The sequence below is a fragment of the Dermacentor variabilis genome, chromosome 6 (assembly GCF_050947875.1).
Source record: "Dermacentor variabilis isolate Ectoservices chromosome 6, ASM5094787v1, whole genome shotgun sequence".
In the NCBI taxonomy this organism is placed as follows: domain Eukaryota; kingdom Metazoa; phylum Arthropoda; class Arachnida; order Ixodida; family Ixodidae; genus Dermacentor; species Dermacentor variabilis.
In genome coordinates this window covers 142,230,425-142,252,152 of record NC_134573.1, presented here as the reverse complement: position 1 = coordinate 142,252,152, position 21,728 = coordinate 142,230,425, and the positions used below count along the sequence as shown (strand labels likewise).

At 46.4% G+C, this 21,728-nt stretch overlaps 2 protein-coding genes across 4 annotated transcripts in view; both read left to right on the top strand.

Moving 5' to 3' along the window:
• The window catches only part of LOC142585364 (histone lysine demethylase PHF8-like), a 53,278-nt gene extending 40,796 nt beyond the window's left edge, over window positions 1–12,482 (top strand). For all 3 annotated transcript variants that reach the window (XM_075696078.1, XM_075696076.1, XM_075696077.1), the window contains 2 exons: window positions 4,420–4,561; window positions 8,773–12,482. In XM_075696078.1, the coding sequence (XP_075552193.1) occupies window positions 4,420–4,561; window positions 8,773–8,852 (222 nt within the window). In that variant the 3' untranslated portion in view covers window positions 8,853–12,482. The remainder of the gene's footprint in view (window positions 1–4,419; window positions 4,562–8,772) is intronic.
• A 4,806-nt stretch (window positions 12,483–17,288) lies between these two features.
• Window positions 17,289–21,728, top strand: part of LOC142585362 (uncharacterized) — a 37,271-nt gene continuing 32,831 nt past the window's right edge. The window contains exon 1 of the mRNA XM_075696075.1: window positions 17,289–17,929. Within this exon, the coding sequence (XP_075552190.1) occupies window positions 17,843–17,929 (87 nt within the window). The 5' untranslated portion in view covers window positions 17,289–17,842. The remainder of the gene's footprint in view (window positions 17,930–21,728) is intronic.

The window sequence follows — 21,728 nt, the reverse complement described above, 5'->3', positions numbered from 1 at the left end:
CCCGCACGTTTACCTGAAAAAAAAAAAAAATGAGCGCTAGAAAGATGCAACTCACACTCAGTGATCATTTCGTTTTCAGAACATTTATTCAAACGACCGCCACCACGTCACTGGTTATCCGATTCTTAATCGACGCCGCTCTCACTACTGCCATCCGAGGCTTCATCGCCACTCTCAAAGACGTAGTCGTCCTCGGAACCATCCAGACTATTACTGATCGCACATTTTTTAAAGCTTTTGCGCACCAAATCGGCCGGTATCGCTTTCCACGCATCCACGATCCACTGGCACAGCAATGGAATATCAGGCCTTCGCACGCGTCCCGTCGGTGTGAGGGCGTACATGCCGTCGGCCATCCACTGGGCATACAGCCGCTTCACGTGTGCCTTGAACGGCTTGTTCAGGCACACGTCGAGTGGCTGTAGCATGGACGTCATGCCGCCAGGTATTATGACGAGGTCGGTGCTGGTCTCGGCAAGGCGAGCCTTCACCGCATCAGTGCAGTGGCCTCTGAAGGAATCTAGTACGAGCATCGACCGGCGTGCCAGCAAGGCACCTGGTCTTCGCTCCCAGATTACTCGAAGCCAGTCACCGACTAGGCCACTGTTCATCCACGAATTTTCTTCCGCACGCACAACGATTCCTGGGGGCAGTGGAATGCTAGGTAGCGTCTTGCGTTTGAAAATCACATACGGGCGCAGTTTCGTGCCGTCAGCCAAAGCGCATAGCATGACTGTGCAGCGCAGCTTGGCATTTCCGCCGGTCAGCACGCTGACTGATTTGGAGCCCTTTTTTTCCATGGTCGTGTCCATCGGCATCTCAAAGTACACAGGTGTTTGATCAGCATTTCCCACCTGAGACAGCAAATAGCTGTGCTCCTTCCGAAGTGCGATCACATATCGTTGAAAGTTCAACAACTTTTCCTCGTAGGCTTCAGGAAGCCGCTGGCACATGGTTGTTCGCCGCCGCATAGAAAATCCATGTCTTCGCATGAAGCGCTGAAGCCATCCACGGCTTGCACGAAACTCACGTGGAATGTTCAATTCCCGGGCCAACTTCAGGGCTTCCATTTGCGCCATCTCAGTCGAAACAGCGTGGCCACGACTTCTCTGCTCCTCAATGAACTTCGCAAGCTGCGTCTCGAGGTGGGGGTACGCGCCAGTCTTCGGACCCCGAAACGCTCGCCTGTTCCGGTTCGTTGCTTCGAGACTCTCTTTTTTCTTCCTCCAGTCGCGAATGCACGACTCGTCGACGTCATGCTATCTTGCAGCAGCTCTGTTGCCGATTTCTTCGGCAGTGGCTATAATCTTTAGCTTCTCTTTCGCTGTGAAACACTGCCGTCGAGTCGCACTCATGATGCCAAAACAAAGCAGGCAAACAGTGCAAACTGGGGTAAGTACACTAAACAGCGCCTAACGCGAGGCTCAACAATGCTGGCCTTTCGTTGGCCCTTCATCGGCTTGACAAGCGTCGATGACGATGGGGATGGCGGACTACACGGGGAGGCCGCCGCACATTGCGGTGAAGCCGACCCCCCCCCCCTCCCAAGGAAAAAATTCGCAGATAACCCGCACCCCCACTTTTTAAACGCGTTTTTTCACATTTTGGTGCGGGTTATACGCGAATAAATACGGTATCACTCTGTTCTATTGTTAGACATGCTGGCACACTGTGAATGCCGTTCACATAGCGCTGCCATTAAAATTCAGCACTCAGCTTGTTTTACTGTGAATTATACCCCTGTCACACTGGGCATTTCAATCTTATTACATTCGAATGACATTTGGTAAGGAGTGCCATTCAACCCGTGGTGCTGGCTGCACAGAAAAAATTAATGTCATTCTGTCATGATATCAGCGTAGATTATTCTAATAAGAATTAGCAAGAAAAGTAGGACAAGGTATGTGTGAGTGCCTGAATAGTCAAATTTATTTATTTAAAAATAAATATGGGGTGTTGCTTCACTGAAATAATATGCATTTAAAACTTCTATTTCAGTATGTCTGGGCCACCATAAGCCTAGACAAAGCTTAGCCAGCTTATTAGCCATAGCCGATAAATTGAACGCAAGCAATATGACCAACATGGGAGCGCTGAACTAAGAGCTTCAGTTGCAGCAAGTGAAGTGGTTGGTTGCTGCGTACCTTGCTTTGTACACGCACACTGGCGCCCCTTTGTTTACAGTATGGCCGACCGGCAAAGCAACAGCGGCCGGACGCCACATGGTGTAGAGCAAAAACATTTTGTGACAGCCTGCCTTACAGGTTTTTCTCACGTTAAAATGACAGATGCCTTAAAACACGCAAAATAATTACCTTTCTACATGAATGGTTCTCAAATTATGAACGCTTAATGTCATATTTTACCTTGTTTCTGGGGTAGAGCGTACACATTCGCTTCGAGTCCAAAACCGAATTAGTGTCTGGAACGCATTCGATCGCGGAAGTAATTCGATTCTAATGGCAATAGATATCGCTGTGTAGCAGTCAAATAGTGTAATTTGATGCTAATGCCATTCAGTTTGAATGGCATTGAAATGTCCACTGTGACAGGGGTATCAGTTTTGATCTGTGATGGCCCTCTATGTAATAGTGTCTTCGTATTCTCACACATACATCGCTGTGCTTCTTGCTGCTGACCATTCTTCACAAGATTTTGATCATAATGCGTGAGGTACATTTGCATCAAATAATCATTTCTTTTTTTTCACATGGGGAATTCAGATGGTGGGCTGTTTCTTAGTCAAAAATGCTGGTAGTGCAAAAGGCGGCCACATATTCCTGTCGTGTTCTGGGTCTGCTAAGCGTTGTGGGGTCTCAAAAGTGGTCTTGTGACAAAGGAAGGGCAACACAGTAGTGCAAACCATGAAAAGGGCTTTCATTGCACCTTTTATGCACTAATATAGGCAGCCACATTACTGTCTATAGAACATGCCTATGGGCGCTGACAAATTGAGGAAATCCGACTCACCCTGACAGGATAGCGAGTGAACATGTTCGCCCCCATGCTAGGCATCAACGCCTGGTCGTTTGCATCTACAGTCACGCGAACGGTGGTATGTTTGAATGTTCATGCTCATTCATCCTGGTGCCCCACTCCGGAGCCTTTCTCGGGACCGTTATGTAAAGCGTGCCGGCCGGCACGCGAGACGTCTGTGTATCCTGCCGGCCCCAAGCCAAAGAGGAAGAGGCTACTTTTGCGCCCGAGTTACCCCGTGGATAGGCGGTGTTAGCAGCACAGCACTCGCGCCATCTCTCGTACTATTCTGTAACTACACCAACCGAGCTATGCAGGGGAAGCCGGATCACAGGAGATGTGAGAGTCGAGAATCCCCACAGTGTGAAATGAAGTGCAGCAAAGCTTGTTAGAGGGACTGACAACCAATTTTTGAGGACCTTGTTCTGTATGACGCAACGCAAAGCTCACTCTCGGTAGTGTTTACATCTGCAATGGTTACTTCCAAAAGCGCGTGGATATCTAGTAAGCAGAATTTTTCGATCTGAGCAGCCTCTAAAAAAGTACGAGTCCCTCCTCCAGCAATGCTGGGAAGTGAGAGCGATGTCGCTAGCCCTCCTTTCCAAATTGTGAAGGCCACCCTTTGTTCTGCTTTCACAGGAGTGGGTGTAGCTGTGTTTAACCACCTACATTTTGACCTTTTCAACCACTTCTGAAAATAAAAAACTTGTGCAATAAGTTGACGTTGTTGTACAAAAGCTTCCTATATTGGTACCGCATTTTTCCCCATGTACACGCCTAAGTCATGGCTGGCTGGCTCCCTGTCTTCGTTGTTCTGTTGATAAATGAGCCAAGCTAACTGATCGAAAACGAAGGAGAAAGCAGCGCCACTTTCCTGCATACTATGAACGAAGGCTTATCTGCACATTGTATGTTAGGAATGAACAAAAAGTATAAGGCATTTTAATACTAATAAAAAGGCCAGTAACCGCATATACTAGTAGAAGGTCACATGGGGGACCTCTTATGCAGCGTCATGTTTTTGCTGCGTGGAGTGCCAAAGGTCATTTTTCACGACTTTCAGTGACGAATTAAAGATATAAATCCACATTTAATGGGGAAAGCAGGGCTCGTTTTAGCCGCTACGATAGGGATTTATTCCATCAATGTGGTTATCTTGATTCGTGTTCCGAGCGGTTGTCTGTCTCTTTAAGGTGTTCTGTTACTAATATGCGCCCTTGTGAGCAATATTACAGAACAACACCCAAATTGGTTTCAAGAGAGACGCTGTAGTGACCAAGCACATGTCCCCTGCAATAAAGTGTTCATTGAAGATAAGTGTTCAGCAGGAAAGCTACCTGTCACATATGAGCATGTCAAACTTGGATCGACAGATCACAAGTAATTTGATGTTCCCTCTTGCAGTCTTTTGATACACACTTGTTCACATGGCACGACTTGCAGCCTCCCAAGCGATCCTACCACCGCAAGAAGTCGCAAGCGCCGTCTAAAGCCAAGGAAAAGGACATGGAGGAGTTTGAAGCCGGCCCGTCCACATCCTCAGCGGTCAGCAAAAAGCCCTCCCTGCCTCCAGATGCCTTCAGGCGTGAGCTTACCTTTTTAAACATTTACTTCTGTTGTTGCGAAAAGATCATCCACGGGTGCCGCAAGACTCGCTACTGTAGCTGTGTGCATATGTAGTTCTACTTCCAAGCACAAAGTCGTGTTTAAATTCCTGGCTGCTACAGCTGCGCGGTTGCTGGCCGATAATTCAGACTATGCTTGGACTGTCTAGAAGTCGAAGTTGTCAAGCCCGAGAAAAAAAATTGGATTCACGACGAGAATGTTGTCAGTGCGTTGCTGCATGCACGCATGCTTGCACACAACCTGGTCTGTCTGTATTTAGACCATTGCTGTGCTGTCCCTGCAGGTCAATACACGTATGATCAATGCATGCAGTAGTTCTCCATTCCTCGGCAACCTCAGCAGAGGTTGACTGTGCTCCTCTAGTCGGAACAAGAGCAGGTTTCTTCACAAGTGTCGTTGTCCTGCACTTTTGTTGCTGCTCTCATCAGCGCAAACATTGTGTGCGCAGTTGGAGCTGCTTGATGATAATGTGTGACAAGAAATTTCTTAGCCGCAGAAGAAAACAAATCGCCCATGATCATGGTGCTATGTTTAATATCTAAAAGGAACAAATAGTGGATGCACAGGATGACCACAACAAGCAAATGAAGTCTTGACAACCTAGCAGCATTGCTTGGCTCGTGCTGTGGTTCAAGTGGGATTGGTGTCCACTGGATTGACTAGGCTACTTTTGGTTTGAGAAGACACTGGCAGCGTGTCTAAACAAAATGATAGCTCTTCCTTGTCGTCTTGACAACTTGTGCAAGTGAAGTTTGAAATGTATAACGGCACATATTTATACATTATAGTGTGCTGGTGGGGCGGGTGGTGGCAGCACGAAGCCGTCTGAATCACTGAGCATGTCAGAACTATAAACGTCCAGATTATCGATCAGCAACTGCATACAAAGGGAGGTACATTGTAAGAGTGCTCAGGTAGCGAGCCTTGGGCTCATAATAAATACCCAGAGGGGGTCAAAACTGACCTCATGCCTTTAGAAGGGTGTCAGATTGGGCTAGCTGATATTGCATTATGTTACGAGGATGTATTGTGTGAAGTGCCGTACCTGTTCTTGCCCCCTTGTCATCCTGCTGTTACCACTTTGCGCTATATATACTTGCAACATAACCCGGAGCCTTCTACAGTGGCAGTTCTTATGGCTCCTTTGCTGCATGGCTACATTACACCCTATCTGTGAATCAGACTTCTGTATCTGCCTGTACCACAAGCTTTCGGAGATTTAGAGGGCACCGTATTCTCTTTCGTGTAAAATCGAACAACAGGTAATTTTTTTCTTTGTGAGCCAACCGCCATAGTGTTTATGATACACTTGCTTCCATGGATGAGAAACTTGCTGTCGTGTGTCTCCTGTCCATGCTGACTGATGATCGTTGATTTCACAATTGACGTAATGAACACATGTTTGTGTAGGAATGTGCAGTTCCCTATTTCTCACTGGTGCTTAAAAGCCCAATCTAAGTACGAGTGGTTAAGAGATGTAGAATTAACATGTGTCAGCTGGTAGCACAGTCGACTACCGATAATTCGGACTCCACGGTGAATGTAATTAAGTCCGAACTATCAAGTGTTCGAAAAAACAAACGTGTTCAAAAAAGATCACTTTATTTACGTGTTAAAGCCCTTGTGCAAGGAACTAGTGGTCGATGCGTTGCTGCACACACTTCTGCTTACGTGCAACCAAGTCTGCCTGTATTTCTGCCAGTTTTAAAATTTCACTGTATGCCAATGCAAGGATTGCAAAGGCTTGAGTCAGATTCGTATGTGGAAGGCTCCGGAGCACAGGGCACATTGTCATCCGAGTCAGAGTTGCTGTTTGATGGTGGGAGAACTAGTTCATTTATTTCATCATATTTCAGTTCGGAACACGATGAAACCGCACTGTCGACGTCTGCAGAGTCCTCAGATCTAACGGCGGCAGTGATTGGCTCACCACAGCCTAGCAGGTCATCAATGATGTTCACATTTGAGCTCGTTGTGGTAGGCGGCAGTTCAGCCTCTTCAGTTGCGGAGTTGGGCTCATTTGGACTGCGAGGGCACCGCTGGTGCCATGTGACGCAGCCTATCTATAACTTCACAAGAAATACTTCTTGGAGCTAGTAGAGCGCTGTCCGGAATGCAAACTAAACAAACAAGCACAGCATGGCAGAACGCTGTGCACAATGCAAACTCAAGAAACAGAATGGGGATAGCAGCCCATGCGCAGACGAGATGGTCATTTGAGGGATCGCCCCACGTTTGTGCGCAGGCACGATTAAGAGCGAGTGCGAGAGAGAAAATCTGGGGGCTTTTGCTTCTTGTATATATGACTCTGCCTAGGAACTATGAAGGGGGTTTCTTAGCGCGTGTTGCATGCATTAGCCCCCTAGGCATGCGGGCATTGCGGTGTGAGGTCGAGTTTGTTTACGCTGGGTGCTGGCGTGGTAAAATAGGGGAAGCATTAGGCACTGATGCCCCATTTGGTGACCGCTGCGTCGCACAGACTGTCTCGCACCTGCGGCGCTCGTGCTAAGTCAGTCATGGCACATCATAGCTTTCTCACGCCTTACGGTGATGTACCTTGAAAATAACATCACAAATGTTTCCGTGGGAGCAGTAGGGACCGTAGTAGAGACCGGGCCTCATATATTAAAAAATCTAGAAGGCAGAGCACCTTACGACCGCAGTTGAACGCAAGTGGCTGAAAGGTCACCGGGGACGCTTGGCGCCCCTGCAACCGCTATAAGAATATGTCGCGCTACCCTAACGCCTCTTACACTAACCTAACCTAACCTAACCTAACGTTAACCTGACCTGATGTTAACCTAACAAAAGATGGCCGAGACGAAAAGACAATAATCCTCACCGTGTAACCGCTGTTAGAATGCGCCGTGCCACCCTGATGCCTTTTACGCTAACCTAACCTAACGTAACCTAACGTTCACCTGAGCTAATGTGGCCAAGACGCAAAGACAAAAATCTGCGTAGTGTAACTGCTGTAAGAATATGGTATGCCACCGTAACTCCTTTTGTGCTAACCTAACGTAAGGTAACATAAATCTAACCTAAACCTAACCTAACCTCACCTAATGTGGGCGAGACGCAAAGCCAGTAATCCTCACGGCGTGATATGAGGCAGTGGCGTTCAACCACAGTTGCTAAGGTGCTGTGCGTTTATTTCACTCATAGGGGACCACTCAAAAATGCTCATATAAAGTCGCGGACTGTAGCATGCGGAAAAGTCTGCCAAGAGTGAAAAATGCTGCACCAGGAGAGCCGGTCGGGCCTCTACTATGGCCCCTACTGCACCCCTGGAAAAATCAGTGATGTGGGCAAGGAAGGTTTAATCCGGCGTGACTGACTCGGCAGCAGCGCTGCAGGCGCGAGCAAGTCTGTCCAACGCACCTTTGGACTCAGCGATCACCAAATGGGTCGTCCGGGCCCACTGCCTTACCATGCAGGCCGCCATCGTCGTAGTGTAAACAAACTCGACCCCCCTCTGCAACGCTGTCATGCCTAGAAGACAAACGCATACAAAATGAACAAAGCAAGTTCTCCACCATAGTACCTAGGCAAAGACAAACATGCAAGGAGCAAAAGCCTGCAGATTTTCTCTCTCGCACGCGCTCGTTCTAGCGCCTGCGTAAAAACGTCGGGTGATCACTCAAATGACCGTCTCATCATGCGCGGTGTGACGGAAAGGGATGTGATGATCGCGATGTTGATGCGACTTCACAATTCAGGCAAATCCTCCAAGATCAGCAGCTGCAGTTAAATCTCAAAGGCGTGTAGAGCGGCAATCAAGGCATGGCCTCAGAGATTACCATTTAGCGTGTAATCTCTGAGGCCATACTTCGTGTCTTGTCGAGGTTGCCAGAGAAGATAATGGCGGCAGAGTTGGCTTTCGCTACAGCCATGAACAGAGTCCGGAGAATCGAATGTAGATCAAGCGGCTGTCTGAAATATTGGTTGTCCTTACACATTAAGTCTATGGGGCCTTTGACGGTGCCGCGAAGCTGTCCGATTTATAGAGCATGCGCCGATTATCAGTGTCCGATTTATCGGTCGGCGACTGTATGCAGACAGATAATTAATTTGTGCTTCTTTTAATCTGTGATTATTTTGTTTTGCTTCTTTCAACCCATCCCCCGCTCCTCTCCTCCCGGAAACCTGTGGTTGTTTACAAAACGCCAGTGAAAAAGCCGAAGAAAGGTTTTGCCACTGCAAAGCAGCGCCTGGGCAAGATTCTCAAGATCCACAAGATGATCTACTGAGAAAGAGACACGCTGAGTGTGTGTGCTTGTGTGTGCATGTGTGCATATTTTTTTGTGTGTGTGTTTGTTTTCACCTACAGCAGCCATGAGCAGCTTCATGTGTACATATTGCTCTCTTCAGCCATACCTCACTTTTTTTTGTCATGCCCCACTGTCGAGCACAGTCACTTCACACACCCCACCTCCCGCCTGCCTCTTCTAATCTACATTTTTCTTCGGCAAATTGCCTCAGGGCTTCATGGTGTAAAGCACATGCACTTCATAAGGCACATTACGGTATTCATAGAGTATTTGATGTGCATACATAGATATACTATATTATATACATATATGTATACATAACACATATATACACATAGATATATGCGTACCGCATGCCTGATATATATATATATTTCTCTAAAATCTCCATTTTGTCAGGCTTTTAGACTGTTCATCACAAGAGGCCCGTTCAAACAAGCGTGACCAGTTCAAAGTGTCGTAAGAGGTCAGTCAGCGTCACATACCACACTTTTTTGAATGCCATGATAAAAAGCAACGCATAGGCTTTGTATATGCCATTTTGTAAACAGGTGATTGCGCAGATTTTTTTTTTTTTTTTTTGCAAGAATCACTCATGTCGTCTAGGACAAAATATGGACCGGACGCACTCGGCGGCTTTGCATGTAGAGCATCTTCTTAGATGACGTAGCTGTGAAAAGTTTGGCCACGTCTGTACTCGACGTATTTCTGAAGCCCTTGATGGCTTTGCAGCGCAATATGATTGAAAGAAGACTCCTTGTAATTTTATTTTATTTTCTGTACAGTTTCTTGCATTACTGCCATCGCAAAATCTGGCAGCTCTGTCAGTGCGACTTATTTAACGGACACTGCGACAGCATGGGAATGCTGAGGTATAGAAACTTTGATGTGTTTCAAATGAGGCTTGGTCTAAAGCATCACCGTGGCTCCGCAAACAAAGTTTTCTTGAAATAGTTTTTTTTTAACGAGCCTTGATTCTCCCCTGAAGCATCTCGCATTTGTGCGTGCTCAGTTAAACAAACAACAGGTAAACAAAGAAATTGTGAACGTCACCTTGAAAGCGGGGCACAATGTGGGATGGTATTCTCATTCTTCATTTAAATTTAGCATCCTATAAATGTTATCATTCACGTTTGGTGTAACTGTACACCTTAGCACGCAGTACACAACTTCTTAATATCGTAGCAAGGACGCCATCTCAAAGGCTGCTCTGCACAGACTAAATGGGTGTGAAACATGGACCATCAGTCACATGCTTGTTCCGAATGTCTAGGCTCTTTAAGAAAGATGCAAACCCAAAGCCTCTTCCCCTGCTTCTCAGCATTCCCATGTGGCAATGGTACAGTACCGCCACTATTTCCGTGGTGGTAACCATAAAGAACTCTATGGTTTTCATCATAAGTGGAGCTGTACTATACAAGGATTTTGTTGTTTATAATATATTGAATGAATTGAAAATCAGAGGAAGAAAAAAAAAAAAGCAATGGCTCTGCCAGGAAAGGCTCTATTTATTAACTTTTTTAATTTGCTGTTTTGAATGCATTTGTTGAACTGAGAAAGGAGGTAACTCCTTTTTGTTATTTCTCTCTCTCTCTCTCTCTTGCCTTTTTTTTTAAAAGAGGAGTGATCAAAATAGGTTGTACCTTTGGGCGAGTTGGTAATTCATAATAACAAAAATATTTAGCGCAGAAAAAAAAAAGACTGGGACGATGACAAAACAAGTGCGCGTTCATCTTCTTGTCTTCTTATTTCTGCGCTGGACATTCTTGCTATTATGCTGATGAGCAGCAAGAATAAGTGTGGACCAGCTTGTTTAGTCACTGAAGGAGTGTAGAAAATAGCCAAGCCGGATACCACAAGGTATGGCTGTCCTTAACTGCTTCACGTTTTGTTTTGTTTTTTTCTTTCGCCAATGTCAATTACACGAACACTCGAGACGCATTCACGTTGTCACAACGTCAATGATGCATTTGCACCTCTTGGAGAGCTCGATATGGCTGCAAAAAATGACGGGAAGCCGAGCGTGACGCAACACTTCTCAACTGGCTCTGTTGCAGCCAGGGCAGCATTCCGACTTCTGCTGCTAGCATCAAGCATATTGCGTGCCCTTCTTAGCATTTCTGCTGGACAGCTGTGCGCATACCGCACTGTACACTGGTCCGACTAGTACGGATTGTAAACGCTAAGCCAAGTCTATCTAATCCTTTCGTTGAGCACTGACAAATGCTGACAGTTCTCCGTCGGTATAATCTTGTGCGCTGTTGAGGTGCAGTGCCTGCAACGCCGCTGCCGGCATTCCTCGTTGAGCCAGTTTTGTGACGCGCCTGGTATCTGCCACGATGCAGTATTGACTGCGTAGCACCAGCTGTCTTGCGTGCTGCGTCGCGCTGTGTTGCCTCCACATGTTGGTAGAACGCTGTGTGGGGTGCTCGAGCGCTATGCTAACCCTTGCTATCGCTTTCAATGCTTTGCCTTCGAACGAAACTTCCTGTTTTTTTTAATTTTTTTTTCATTGCGTTTAATGACAGTGCTTAATAGAGCAGTGACATTGTACGAGCCATGGCCCACAGCGAAGCAGTGTTTGAGCGTCGGCGTCTCTTCTGTGTGTTGGTGTTGCGATATTTATGAAAGTTTTTACCCTTCCACTTGGACTTGCCTGTGTACATCTGTGAGACCTTCCGTTGTTTGTGTTATGAGCCTTGAAACGTTTATAAAAATATTGAATTCTTTGTTTTTGTTGTTGTTTCTGGAAAAACTGTCATCTAGTTTCTGGAGAGTGGTTGTGTTGTTTGTCCTTGCCAGTCTGGTTCGAGAGTTCAGGTCGAAGATTTGCAATGGGCCCAAAGGCCTGTTTACATGTGTTTCGTTTTTTTTTTCTATATCTGCATGTGCTTCCAAGTGTGGAAATAATTGGCTATTTAATGTGATTGTCACGTTAACCATTTTCATGGCTCTGTCGCCTTTTCTGCCAAAACCAAATGCTGTATCTTCACCCACATAACCTACTCCTACATAGAGCCAATACCTCAAACTGTAACCCTCGGAAAACGGCCGGGAAAAACCTGCTTCTATAAGCTGTGCAAACAACTGCATACAACATACATGTTTTTGTAGAAACAATCAAGCGCAGTTCTTAAAACAAAGCAAAGCTCCAAAAGCCTTGCTTTTTATGTTCAGCCGTTGCCGTTTTCGACACCTTGTGCAGCACACTGTGGCTTTCCGGCAGTGAAAGCCTTGCCTTCTTATGAGCCTTCATAGTAATGTGTAATGCGTTGCCGTGAAGCTTCACTTGCAGGCAAAGTTTGTGCATACCTGGCACTCTATGATGCTTTACGAACATTTCTCTATCTTTTGGTGTGGCTTGTATGCGCGAAAATATGGTAGGTTTACAGGGCCTTTGGACAGCTCACGCTTTGTTATCTGTACATATACTGGTGTAGTGCTTGAAGTGGATCTAGGCATTGCGAGAGTTCACAAAGTGGTTGCAAGTACATCTTGTCCAACGCTGTCTTGATGCTTTTAACGCATAGCTTGTACATAGTTGCTGTACATAGCGTGTTTTAAGAATAAACACAAGTTTACGGTACCTTAGCGGGACTTTCAGCCATACGCTCTTGTTCTGTCATTGGGAGTCATCCTCTGATCGGCATACCTCCTTGCAAGATTTGAGAGCAGGTAAGTTTTGTGAGGCCAGAGTAATGGGGGATCTTCGACTGCATTAATTTAAAATTTAATGAAAAGGGAAGAAAATGGAAAAAAAAAAAGAAAAAAGCTTGTGTCAGCCGACTCTGGTTTTTATCTCCTTCACAACAAGTAGCGCATTTTTGTGATTTACTTCGAGCTTGTTACCAAAATTTGAATCGCTACTTCTTTTGTAATGTGCATGTGTGCAAGGAGGAGAACCAGTGGGGTACATTTGCTTTATGCATTCTGGTCATCAAATGACTGCCTTTGCGCTGTAGTACCTGTTGTGCTCGCCTGTACGACCTGTTGGATTTTTTGCAGTGCCACTTGAATCGTCCCATTGTAGGGGCAGCTGCAAGAACGATTCAACATTTCTTTTTCAGTTAATTTGCTGTCAAGTAAAGAAATAGCTCGGGCCACGTGTGGTATGTTGGTGGTTCGTACAACATGGTTCATGCTGAAAATGCAGTAAACATTGCTCAAGCCACTACATTACGCACTATTTGCAGATATCACCTGGTGTAGACTGCAATGTCTTACAGCCGTGCAGGTTTTCATAATACTTTGTTTGCTTAATACTTAGTGCTTATTATGCAACGTATCATTGAGCGCTCTGTGTGCTGAAAGTTCCTTCACTGTTAGATTTTTCCTTTTATAACAGGGTCCTCTAAATTGTGGGGAACCTTCCAAATCTCATTAGATTGAATAGTGTGCAGTAACCGACTGAACGTAACTGAGAAGCTTGTTCATAACTGGCAGGTTTGTTCAGTTTGCTTTGGCTGTACGCTCAGCCCCAGAATGCAAACCTTATTGCTCATAGGAGGCAATCAAAGCAGGTTTCTGGTGTGCCGCAAGCGCTGATTATTGGCGACACAGAGTGCTTGTTTTATTGCCTGCAGGATTATTCACTGTCCCTGCTTCCATACTTTGTCTCAGCAACTTGCCTGGGTTTGTGTCAGCCACTTGGTAATGAGAGCCAGGCGTGTGTTAGAGAAGCGGGAAGGACGATTTGGCCATTGTGGGCTACTTATTCGTGAAGTTTTCATTCAGTCATTGTCGCGCAGAGTCTGATCAGAGGTCGGCAATGGAGTAGCCATCGTTCTGGTTGTCTTTTCTGATTGACTGATTGATGCGAGGCATAATAAAATTACGTGCCTTTTCACTAGTGTGTGACCGCATGGGGGTAACCTACCATGCAGATACTAATCGAGGCATGTTTGCTTACTTGAATGTAAGGCAACTCAGTGTTCAGGAGAAATCTAGACTTTTTTTGGTTTTCATTTGCGATAGACCCTTTTCACAATTTGCAAGTCCGCTTCTCTGCACTGCTCATTTGCACTGCAGGGTGAACTGCTAGCTGCGCACGCCACAAATTTGTCTATTGCATTATTTCATTGTGAGAGCCCCGTCTACATTTTTATATATTTGTAGTACAGGTAAACTGCATTCTTGCACGTGCTGTTTGCAACAAAATAACTATGCCACCATTAGTTGGGCAATGCTGAAAAAGCTAGCTTTACAGTTGTGAAAAATATCTATTAAGACATTGTATACTTCGTAGCATATTTAGGAAAATCTTTAAGTTAATCTTTCTGGCAATGGCGTATTCAAAATAGTACTTCTGAGTAGATGCTCTGGGCCTTTCTGCAGTCTCAAGCATGATCCTTAGATATGTGCGGTGCTCGCAATAACGAGGACTAAGAGAAGAAATGAAAAAGGCGTGCGCTGTACTGGTTTTTGCGAGTGCTCACCAACTAGCTCGGTTTTGAGCTCTGGCATGATGTTCACTAGGTAGCACATCAAAGGATCAAAGTCGAGGTGGGACCAACTGAAAAGGTACACAGCTCACTTGCTCCTTGTCAAATATATATATTAGCCTCCTGAGACCCGAATACAGCTATGGGACATGATCGCTCTTCAAGCTGGTTTTCATTGTCTTCCGGTATGTTATCAACATGTAGGAAATTTTTTTTTTAAATACCACGATTAGATGCCAAAAGCTGCATCTCCATGTACGTGGAAGAAGTAGCAATCTCCTCATGTTTGTTTGCTGTGGTAAAAACTGCATGTCATTTCTTAATTGCAGAGATGAGGATGGAATTGCATGTAGCACATTGCCATGTTGCTGCTACATCATGGAGTTTCAAGCAATCTCGATTCTAAATGTGCTTTAAGGTTGCTTTCTGCCATCTATGACGACACGGAAGTCTAGATCAATTTAGTTTCAAATTTCTCAAAAGCAGATGACAAGAACATGAGTAAGCCACTTGTGTACAGTTTCACATGCACAGGACTTCATATCCAGAGTGAATATTTTGAGTAATCGCCTCCGAATGAACTTTGAAAAAAGAAAATTTAAGGCAATGTGCAGTATACTGTAAATGCAGGTTTAGGAGCAGGGATCCTGCAGAAAGAAATTTGCATTTTGGTTCACAGCTTCTTCGACATGGCAACCTGCCATTCTCCTATCCCTCTTGCTTTTTCTAGGTTGCATTTCTGCTACGTTTTTCTGATGCTCCTGGCATGACTTATCAAAGTCGCTCTGAAGCCACTTTGTGAGGTGTGTTTTTGCTGAAGCACTTGCTAATCCCTTTAACTGCTCCTTTGTATCGAGATATATTTGAAAGCTTAAATAAAATGCTATTTGCATGAGATGAAACAAAGGCATATCACTGAAAATATATTCAAAGTGGCAAAGTACTGAATCCAGGTTAACTACACTTGTCTGAAACAGGTGGGGAATAGCTTGGCATGAATAAACTAAACCACTTTACGATCATTAACCCTTCGACCACGAAGCCCGTGTTGTACTCATCCTAGCTGTTCGTCTCAATATTGATAAGACGAGCTGTACTGGTCTGAGCTGCAGCTGCCAAGTCAGTTCATGTTGTGGATTTGAGTTCCAACGCTTTAGTATCTTCCTCAATGCTTTCCATTAGTTGTCATCTGCTCAGATTATTGCGCTCGAACGTTGTATTTGTACTGTGAGAAAGTCTCCCTTGCAGAGCCAATGTCTTTCATTAATATTTCGGGAGAATATAAGGAATAAGCCGCACTCAAATCAGGATATGATGTGCAGTAACTTTTTTGGAATTAATAAAACTGATTTTTGTAAACTTCTTTCGAAGCAACGTTGGAGTTAGAGGGTTCAGGCATAAATTCATTTTAAAGGTGACCATAAGGAAGTAGCTATACACTAGGACCGTATTCTGGGTGAATCACTTTGAAGGATACTTTCACGTTTTGCGTGAATGTCCCAGTGCAACATGTGTTGATGGTGTGTTGGGCACCCTGTCCACTGGCTTACTAAGTGAATGTGCTCTGAAAGTGGCATTTACAATAGCGATCAACTGAGAACACAGCTCCTGAAGTTGAGTTGGTGCTCGAAATGCGAACCACCTCCGGCAATGCTACTGACAAATACTTTGTAAGTTTATGCAGAATAGCCAAGAACACGCGTTGATGTTCAAGTGTAAATGTAGTGGGTTTCATTAAACTGAAGTGGTCGCATCATGCCCAGTATGATATGTTGGCATGAGGTTAGCTTATGCTCAGAACAGCTTGCGACTCCCTGGGACATCCTTTCAATTTAACTTTTATGTGTCCAATGACGTGCAGTAAGTAGGGTTTCTCCTTTCTTTGGGGTAGAAGGTCGGGGGAGGGGGGCCCAGTTAAGGACATTTACGGACGTCGTATGGCGCCAAAGGTACTGAACGCGGCACGAGGCAGCCAATTCGAAAACGGCGAGGTCGCTTGAAACGAGGAAGCGGCCAACGAGGAAGGAAGGTGTCGGAGAAGAGGAGGAGTGGGCAGCCGGCCGCGTCGTAGCGGCGGCGCGCGAAGGCGCGACGCGACAAAACGGACAAGCGCTGTTCTACAAGCGCGCGTTGTGTTGGGGAGGAGGCGAAAAGAAAGGGGGGGCCGGCACGCGAGTCAGCTGGCACGCGACCGGGAGGCACCCAAACACGTGGGCGCCGCGGCGCGCGCCGGTAGGGAGCCAAGCTTGGCGGCGATCTGTTGCGCTTGTACTGGCGTGCGCGTGGCTCGGGGGCGCACCGACCCCCACGGAGGGAGGCCAGCCGTCGCGCTTAGGGCGAGCGCGGAACCGCTACTACCGGCGCCGTTTTGAAGGGAGACCCGACAAGAGAGGCAGGCGCATCGGCGCCGCCGGGCCTACGCTAGCCACGCTACTAGAAACGCACGTCTGAGCGCTCGCGCGCGCGCGCGCTTCGCGCGCACTCCGCGCTTATCGCCTCCCAGCGGTGGCTGGACGCGTCAGAGCCGACGCACGATCGTCGCGGCAGCGGGCCGCACGCACGCTCCCCCCCCCCCCCTCCGGAAACCCCCCCTTTGCGCCGCCGCTCCTCTCCGGTGTTGTGGTCGCGCAAATGGGAGGATCGGATCCCCTCCGAGGGATGCTGCACAGCCGGTCTTCAGCTGGGATGCCCGGGAGCGCTCGCACTGTGCGCTCCTCTCCCGCTTCCCCAGCAGCCCGTTTTGAAAGTTCGCGCGCGCGCTCTTCCCACCCCACTCCTCCACCGCACACCCGTCGCGCAGCCACACGGCAACGTACGAACCCGCCACTAAATGCATGTGCGCCACAGATGACTATTTGGACGGAACCCGAAATGTTCGAGAGTCCAGTTAGGAAAAACGAAATTTTCTGACATGCGCGCCGAGCATACGACGGTGTCTCAAGCTAGATCTCCGCAAAGCGACGGACTCGTTTTTCCCACGGTCGAAGATGTCACCCAGAGGTCTCTGACGAATTAATCGCAGTTTTAAGCAGCGTAGCTCGGGCACCAGCACGCACCTCGCTGGGAAAGCTGGGAGTCGTTTCTATTTCTTGTTTGTGTTCCGTCATCCCGAATGCAGTGCAGACATCATCGTATCTTTGACCGTTAGGGGGCCGTGTTGAACTTCTGAGGTGCAGAACGTGGGATGGGGCAGCGTTTAGAACAACATGTTTTAATTTGTTTCGTGACGGCCAGCGGCTGCTCTGTGGTGCTCCACCGTTGCTACGGAAGCCTAAGGATGCCTAGAGCGCGCAGGCAACTCTCTCCGCGGTACGCGGAGTTGTCTTACGAGGTAATTTGGAAGTATTTCGTGAGTGTCTCGTAGGTCACCTCGCCGTTTTCTCTGCTGAATACTATGCATTCCGGATATGATACTTTTTTGATCCAATGAGAATGCGCCATCGTACAATCTGGGTCCAATGGGAACCCTTCATCTTGCCGGTTGGCCAATGAGATGATAGACGCTTCGTGACAAGCCTGGATCTCAATATGGCGGCGGAGTCTGCCGCTCCGACGAGGGAAAGACAGGAGCGATGCGAAGTGTTCTCGATGGATGCAAAGGAGCTCCTGCCGGAGGTATGTTTACTTTTTGTCTCACGTGGCTGTGGCTCGTAGTGAACCTGGCAGGCATCTTTGCTTGCCACACGCTTTGATCGTCGTGTGTAGTTTAAATAGTTATTTATTTGTTATTGAAACAGTAGGCTTAATCATCAGCAGGCGCTGTTGTGGGGTTTGGACGCGGCCCGACAGGCCGGTCGCATCGCCTGCGTCATATCGCGAACTTTCATTTTCGCTGTATCCGATCGTCCGAAATACAAGCGGACACTGCCTGTGCCGACGATGCCTCGATTGCGACCCGGCAATGTTGCAGGAACTTGTTATAAGGCGATGATAGCTGGGCGTGACGATTTTTCTCGAGTGGTGCCGACATGTTCCTTGACAGCAAAGTTTAAATTTAGTTTTTGGTGTTTGGAGTCACTCTTGGTTGGTTGTGTACACCCGTGCCGAAATGTTACGCACTGTCCCACTCGAACTGCGTGATCGAAGCTAAAGCGCGATTTTATAAAATGGTGTCCGCTCTTGTAGGACAATCGCTTTCCAGGTAGCTATGCTCATGTCCGCACTCGCGTGGCATCGAAACAAGTCCCGCGTGCATAGATAAGCGCTTGGTAACTACTAAATGAACATTTAGTTGTCCCTCTTGTGTGCTAGTAAGTTGTGCTTTAATTACCCGCTGGCAACAGCTATTTTACTTTTTACTCCTCTTTTACCCTGTATGTTTTCTCTTCTGTTTACCTCATGGCGAGCGTCTCTGCAGTCGGCGCGGCAAAGCCTGTTTTATGACCCCATATCATAAATTATTGAACGTAGCACTAAATCTCTAGCTTGGATTTGCAGTTATTCAAGAGACCTTCCGAACCCATCGTTTCGTTATTTCTTAGCGTTGCTGGTCCGTGATCGTCGCGCGGTATTTTTCTTCCCGTTTCGCGATCGCCATCATGCAGAAATTTTAATGGACGGTGTTGAATTACGATCTCCCTGCGTGGTATCGTGTGATACAGCGCTAGACGCTGTCGATTATGGAACATTCGCTGCCTCGGAAAAGCACGGTAATGTCAGTGCAGGCGACGGCCTTTTTGCGTTTTGGCTCTGCGATTCAGTGGAACACAAATTGGAGTTGGCGTTTTTATCGTCTCGCAATGTCTGCCTGCCGCGGTGCGCGCGGTAGCTTCTGAAAAGGTCGCGAATAAGATGAGGGCCGACATATTTTGTTGTTCACAAATGTCGATTGTGTGACTTCTCTGTCATGAACGCTTGCTGCGAAGAACGCGCGAAACGATTTGCAGAATCGTGCCTATTGATCGCGCACCGTTCATAATTTCCTTTTCGCCACATTGCAGGCATGTCTGATTTAATATATTTTTTTCCCCCACGGACAAAACGTACCCGTACCGTGTTTCGCCTCGCGTATGCATTCGGCTGGCATTCGTCGATTCAGCTTGGAACAACGCTTTATATCTCGGATAAAAGACTTCAGGGGGTCCAGGTTTTTACGAGGTTTTCGTCGGTTATCTTGTCTCCTTGCTCGGTGACTACTATAATAGCAAAGTACTCTTTGTTGTTGTTACAACTGTTTTCGTGTTATACCTATTCTCAATAAATGTCAAACGCACATCGAGCGATTGCCAGCATTAATAGATCCCCTATGTTTGGTTCACTTATTTTTTCTAATTTCCATATTTCTTTTACAATATATGTATAACATGCTCATTTTCGCAGATGGCTATTGAATGACTAGTGTTCATACAATGCCGATGCAACCTACTTGTATGTTTTATAACCTTAAGATTGTTTATTATCGTCAGTATTTTATGCCCATCAACGTTTTCGAAAGACTCAATAAGCAGCCTTTCTGATCACTAGTAAATTTAGCTCTGCTGTGATACAATAATGGGGTGCTAGAAATGAGTCACTTTCATGGGTCTACTGGTTGTACTTGGTTGAAATTAGACGTTCTCATAGCCTGTGTACACAATTGAATTGCCACGGGGATTGCAGACAATTGCCGTGCCTCTTCAGCTGCAGTGGAAGCGTATGGCATGAATTTGTTGATTACACAAGCTCCTTGGCAAGCATCAAAAAGCCATGTTTCGCTAGGCATTTCTGCAGTAATCTGTCTTGAGCTTCAATCTGGTGCTTTTATATCGACACGTTCTTTACAAATGTGCATATTCTGTACAAATGATGACTTGCCTTAATTCTGTGACAAGTAGTCATATTGTATTTGATGTGGGTTAGGAACAACGCCTGCACCCAAACAGAAAGTGATCCAACCCGCGTAGTTCTCTTTGGTTATGCGCCATGTTTTTTCACTTGCCTGCTCCAAGGGGAAGGCAGTTCAGAATTTGTCAGAGAGCCCAGAGATCAGCTGTTTTCAGCGCTGCCGTCCATACTGCATTTGGCGCTTGAGCGTTTGGCTTTTGCTTGGTGGACAATGGTGCTGTTGATATCTTGAATTTCACGCTTACTTGGTTCTGGTTGTATCTTTGTGAGATTGTTTTAAAGTAGTCTCACACTATTTGCTCTTAGGTTCACAGGCTTCATAGCAAGAAGCGAGAAAATGGGTGCTTGAGCAAAAAAGTTTCTTTAGTTCTTTGACATACTTCCAAGGCCTGAGGGCATCACATGAAGGAGTGCAGAAGGGCATCACATGAAGGAGTGCAGAAGGGCACTACAGGAACCTGCAATAAAGGCAAAAGATGTTCCTTAATTATTGATGTGTTTATATTCTCAGTCTCTCTTATATGATGTCCTTTGAATAGGACGGGTAACTGTCTCGCATCAGATGGCAGCTTGTAAAATTCCTGGAATTGTAAAGGTAAAAGCTTTGAATTTGTGTGCTTGTATGGATACATTTGCCTGGATTTCTTGGTTCGGTCAGCCTCAGTGGAAGCTCCCTCTGTAGAGTTCACTTTCTAGACGATAGGTGGCGATGCGCTCGCATTTTTTAACATGACTTTGCATGGTGTCGGAGGTCAGAGCTTTCTCTCGCCTAAGTATTCCATCCAGATGGAGGGGCCAACTGGCATGTTGCAAAGCTGCGACAACAGGCCAGAAGGGGTTGTTAATGTTGAACGCTGCAGCATTGGTTCTTGGAATAAAATTGAAGCAACGAGGGAGGCGAATTTCTTAACAGGTGTTGCCCAATACATTATATTGCAGTAGACTATCATTACAAATTGTAAGTGATGCCAGGAGTTCTTGCATTTACAGAATCCACTATATGAAAGGAAAAGAAACCTGGTGGGATCCAGTGACACTTTCACCTAATTACCGTGAACAGCACGTGCAAGGTGTTTTCTTGCAGCTCTTTTCCAATCCACATCTTTTCAAGCTGCTGCACCATTTTTTGTCTGACATTTAAAAAAACATGCAACCAATGCTGAGCTACTTGTTCTTACGGCTTATTGCCTTCTTGGCCTTCGTCAATTGACGTGAAGGCTGTGGCTCTCCATTCGCCTGTTGCCAAGAATGCTTCCGTGCGTATACTTCAATAGCAAAAGCTGCTACGAAGTTTTCTTTTCCCATTAGTTACTCGTCTCTGTTGTCACACCCACCATTCCACTGCCCTTTCCTTCCCATTCTGCACCATTCTCTGCAGCTCAAGGAATCTGCTGAGGGTAACAGACACTTGTCACTTAGTATCCCAGCTTGTAACAGTTGATCGCAGCGCAAGGTGCACGTCGAGTAGTGGTTAGAGTGCATGGCTTGGAAGATTCATAAGCTCTCGTTCAGTTCCCTCATGTTACCGTGCAATTCTTTATGTTGGATGATCGTTGTTGGAAATTCATGCGAACTGAATGCCACATGCGGC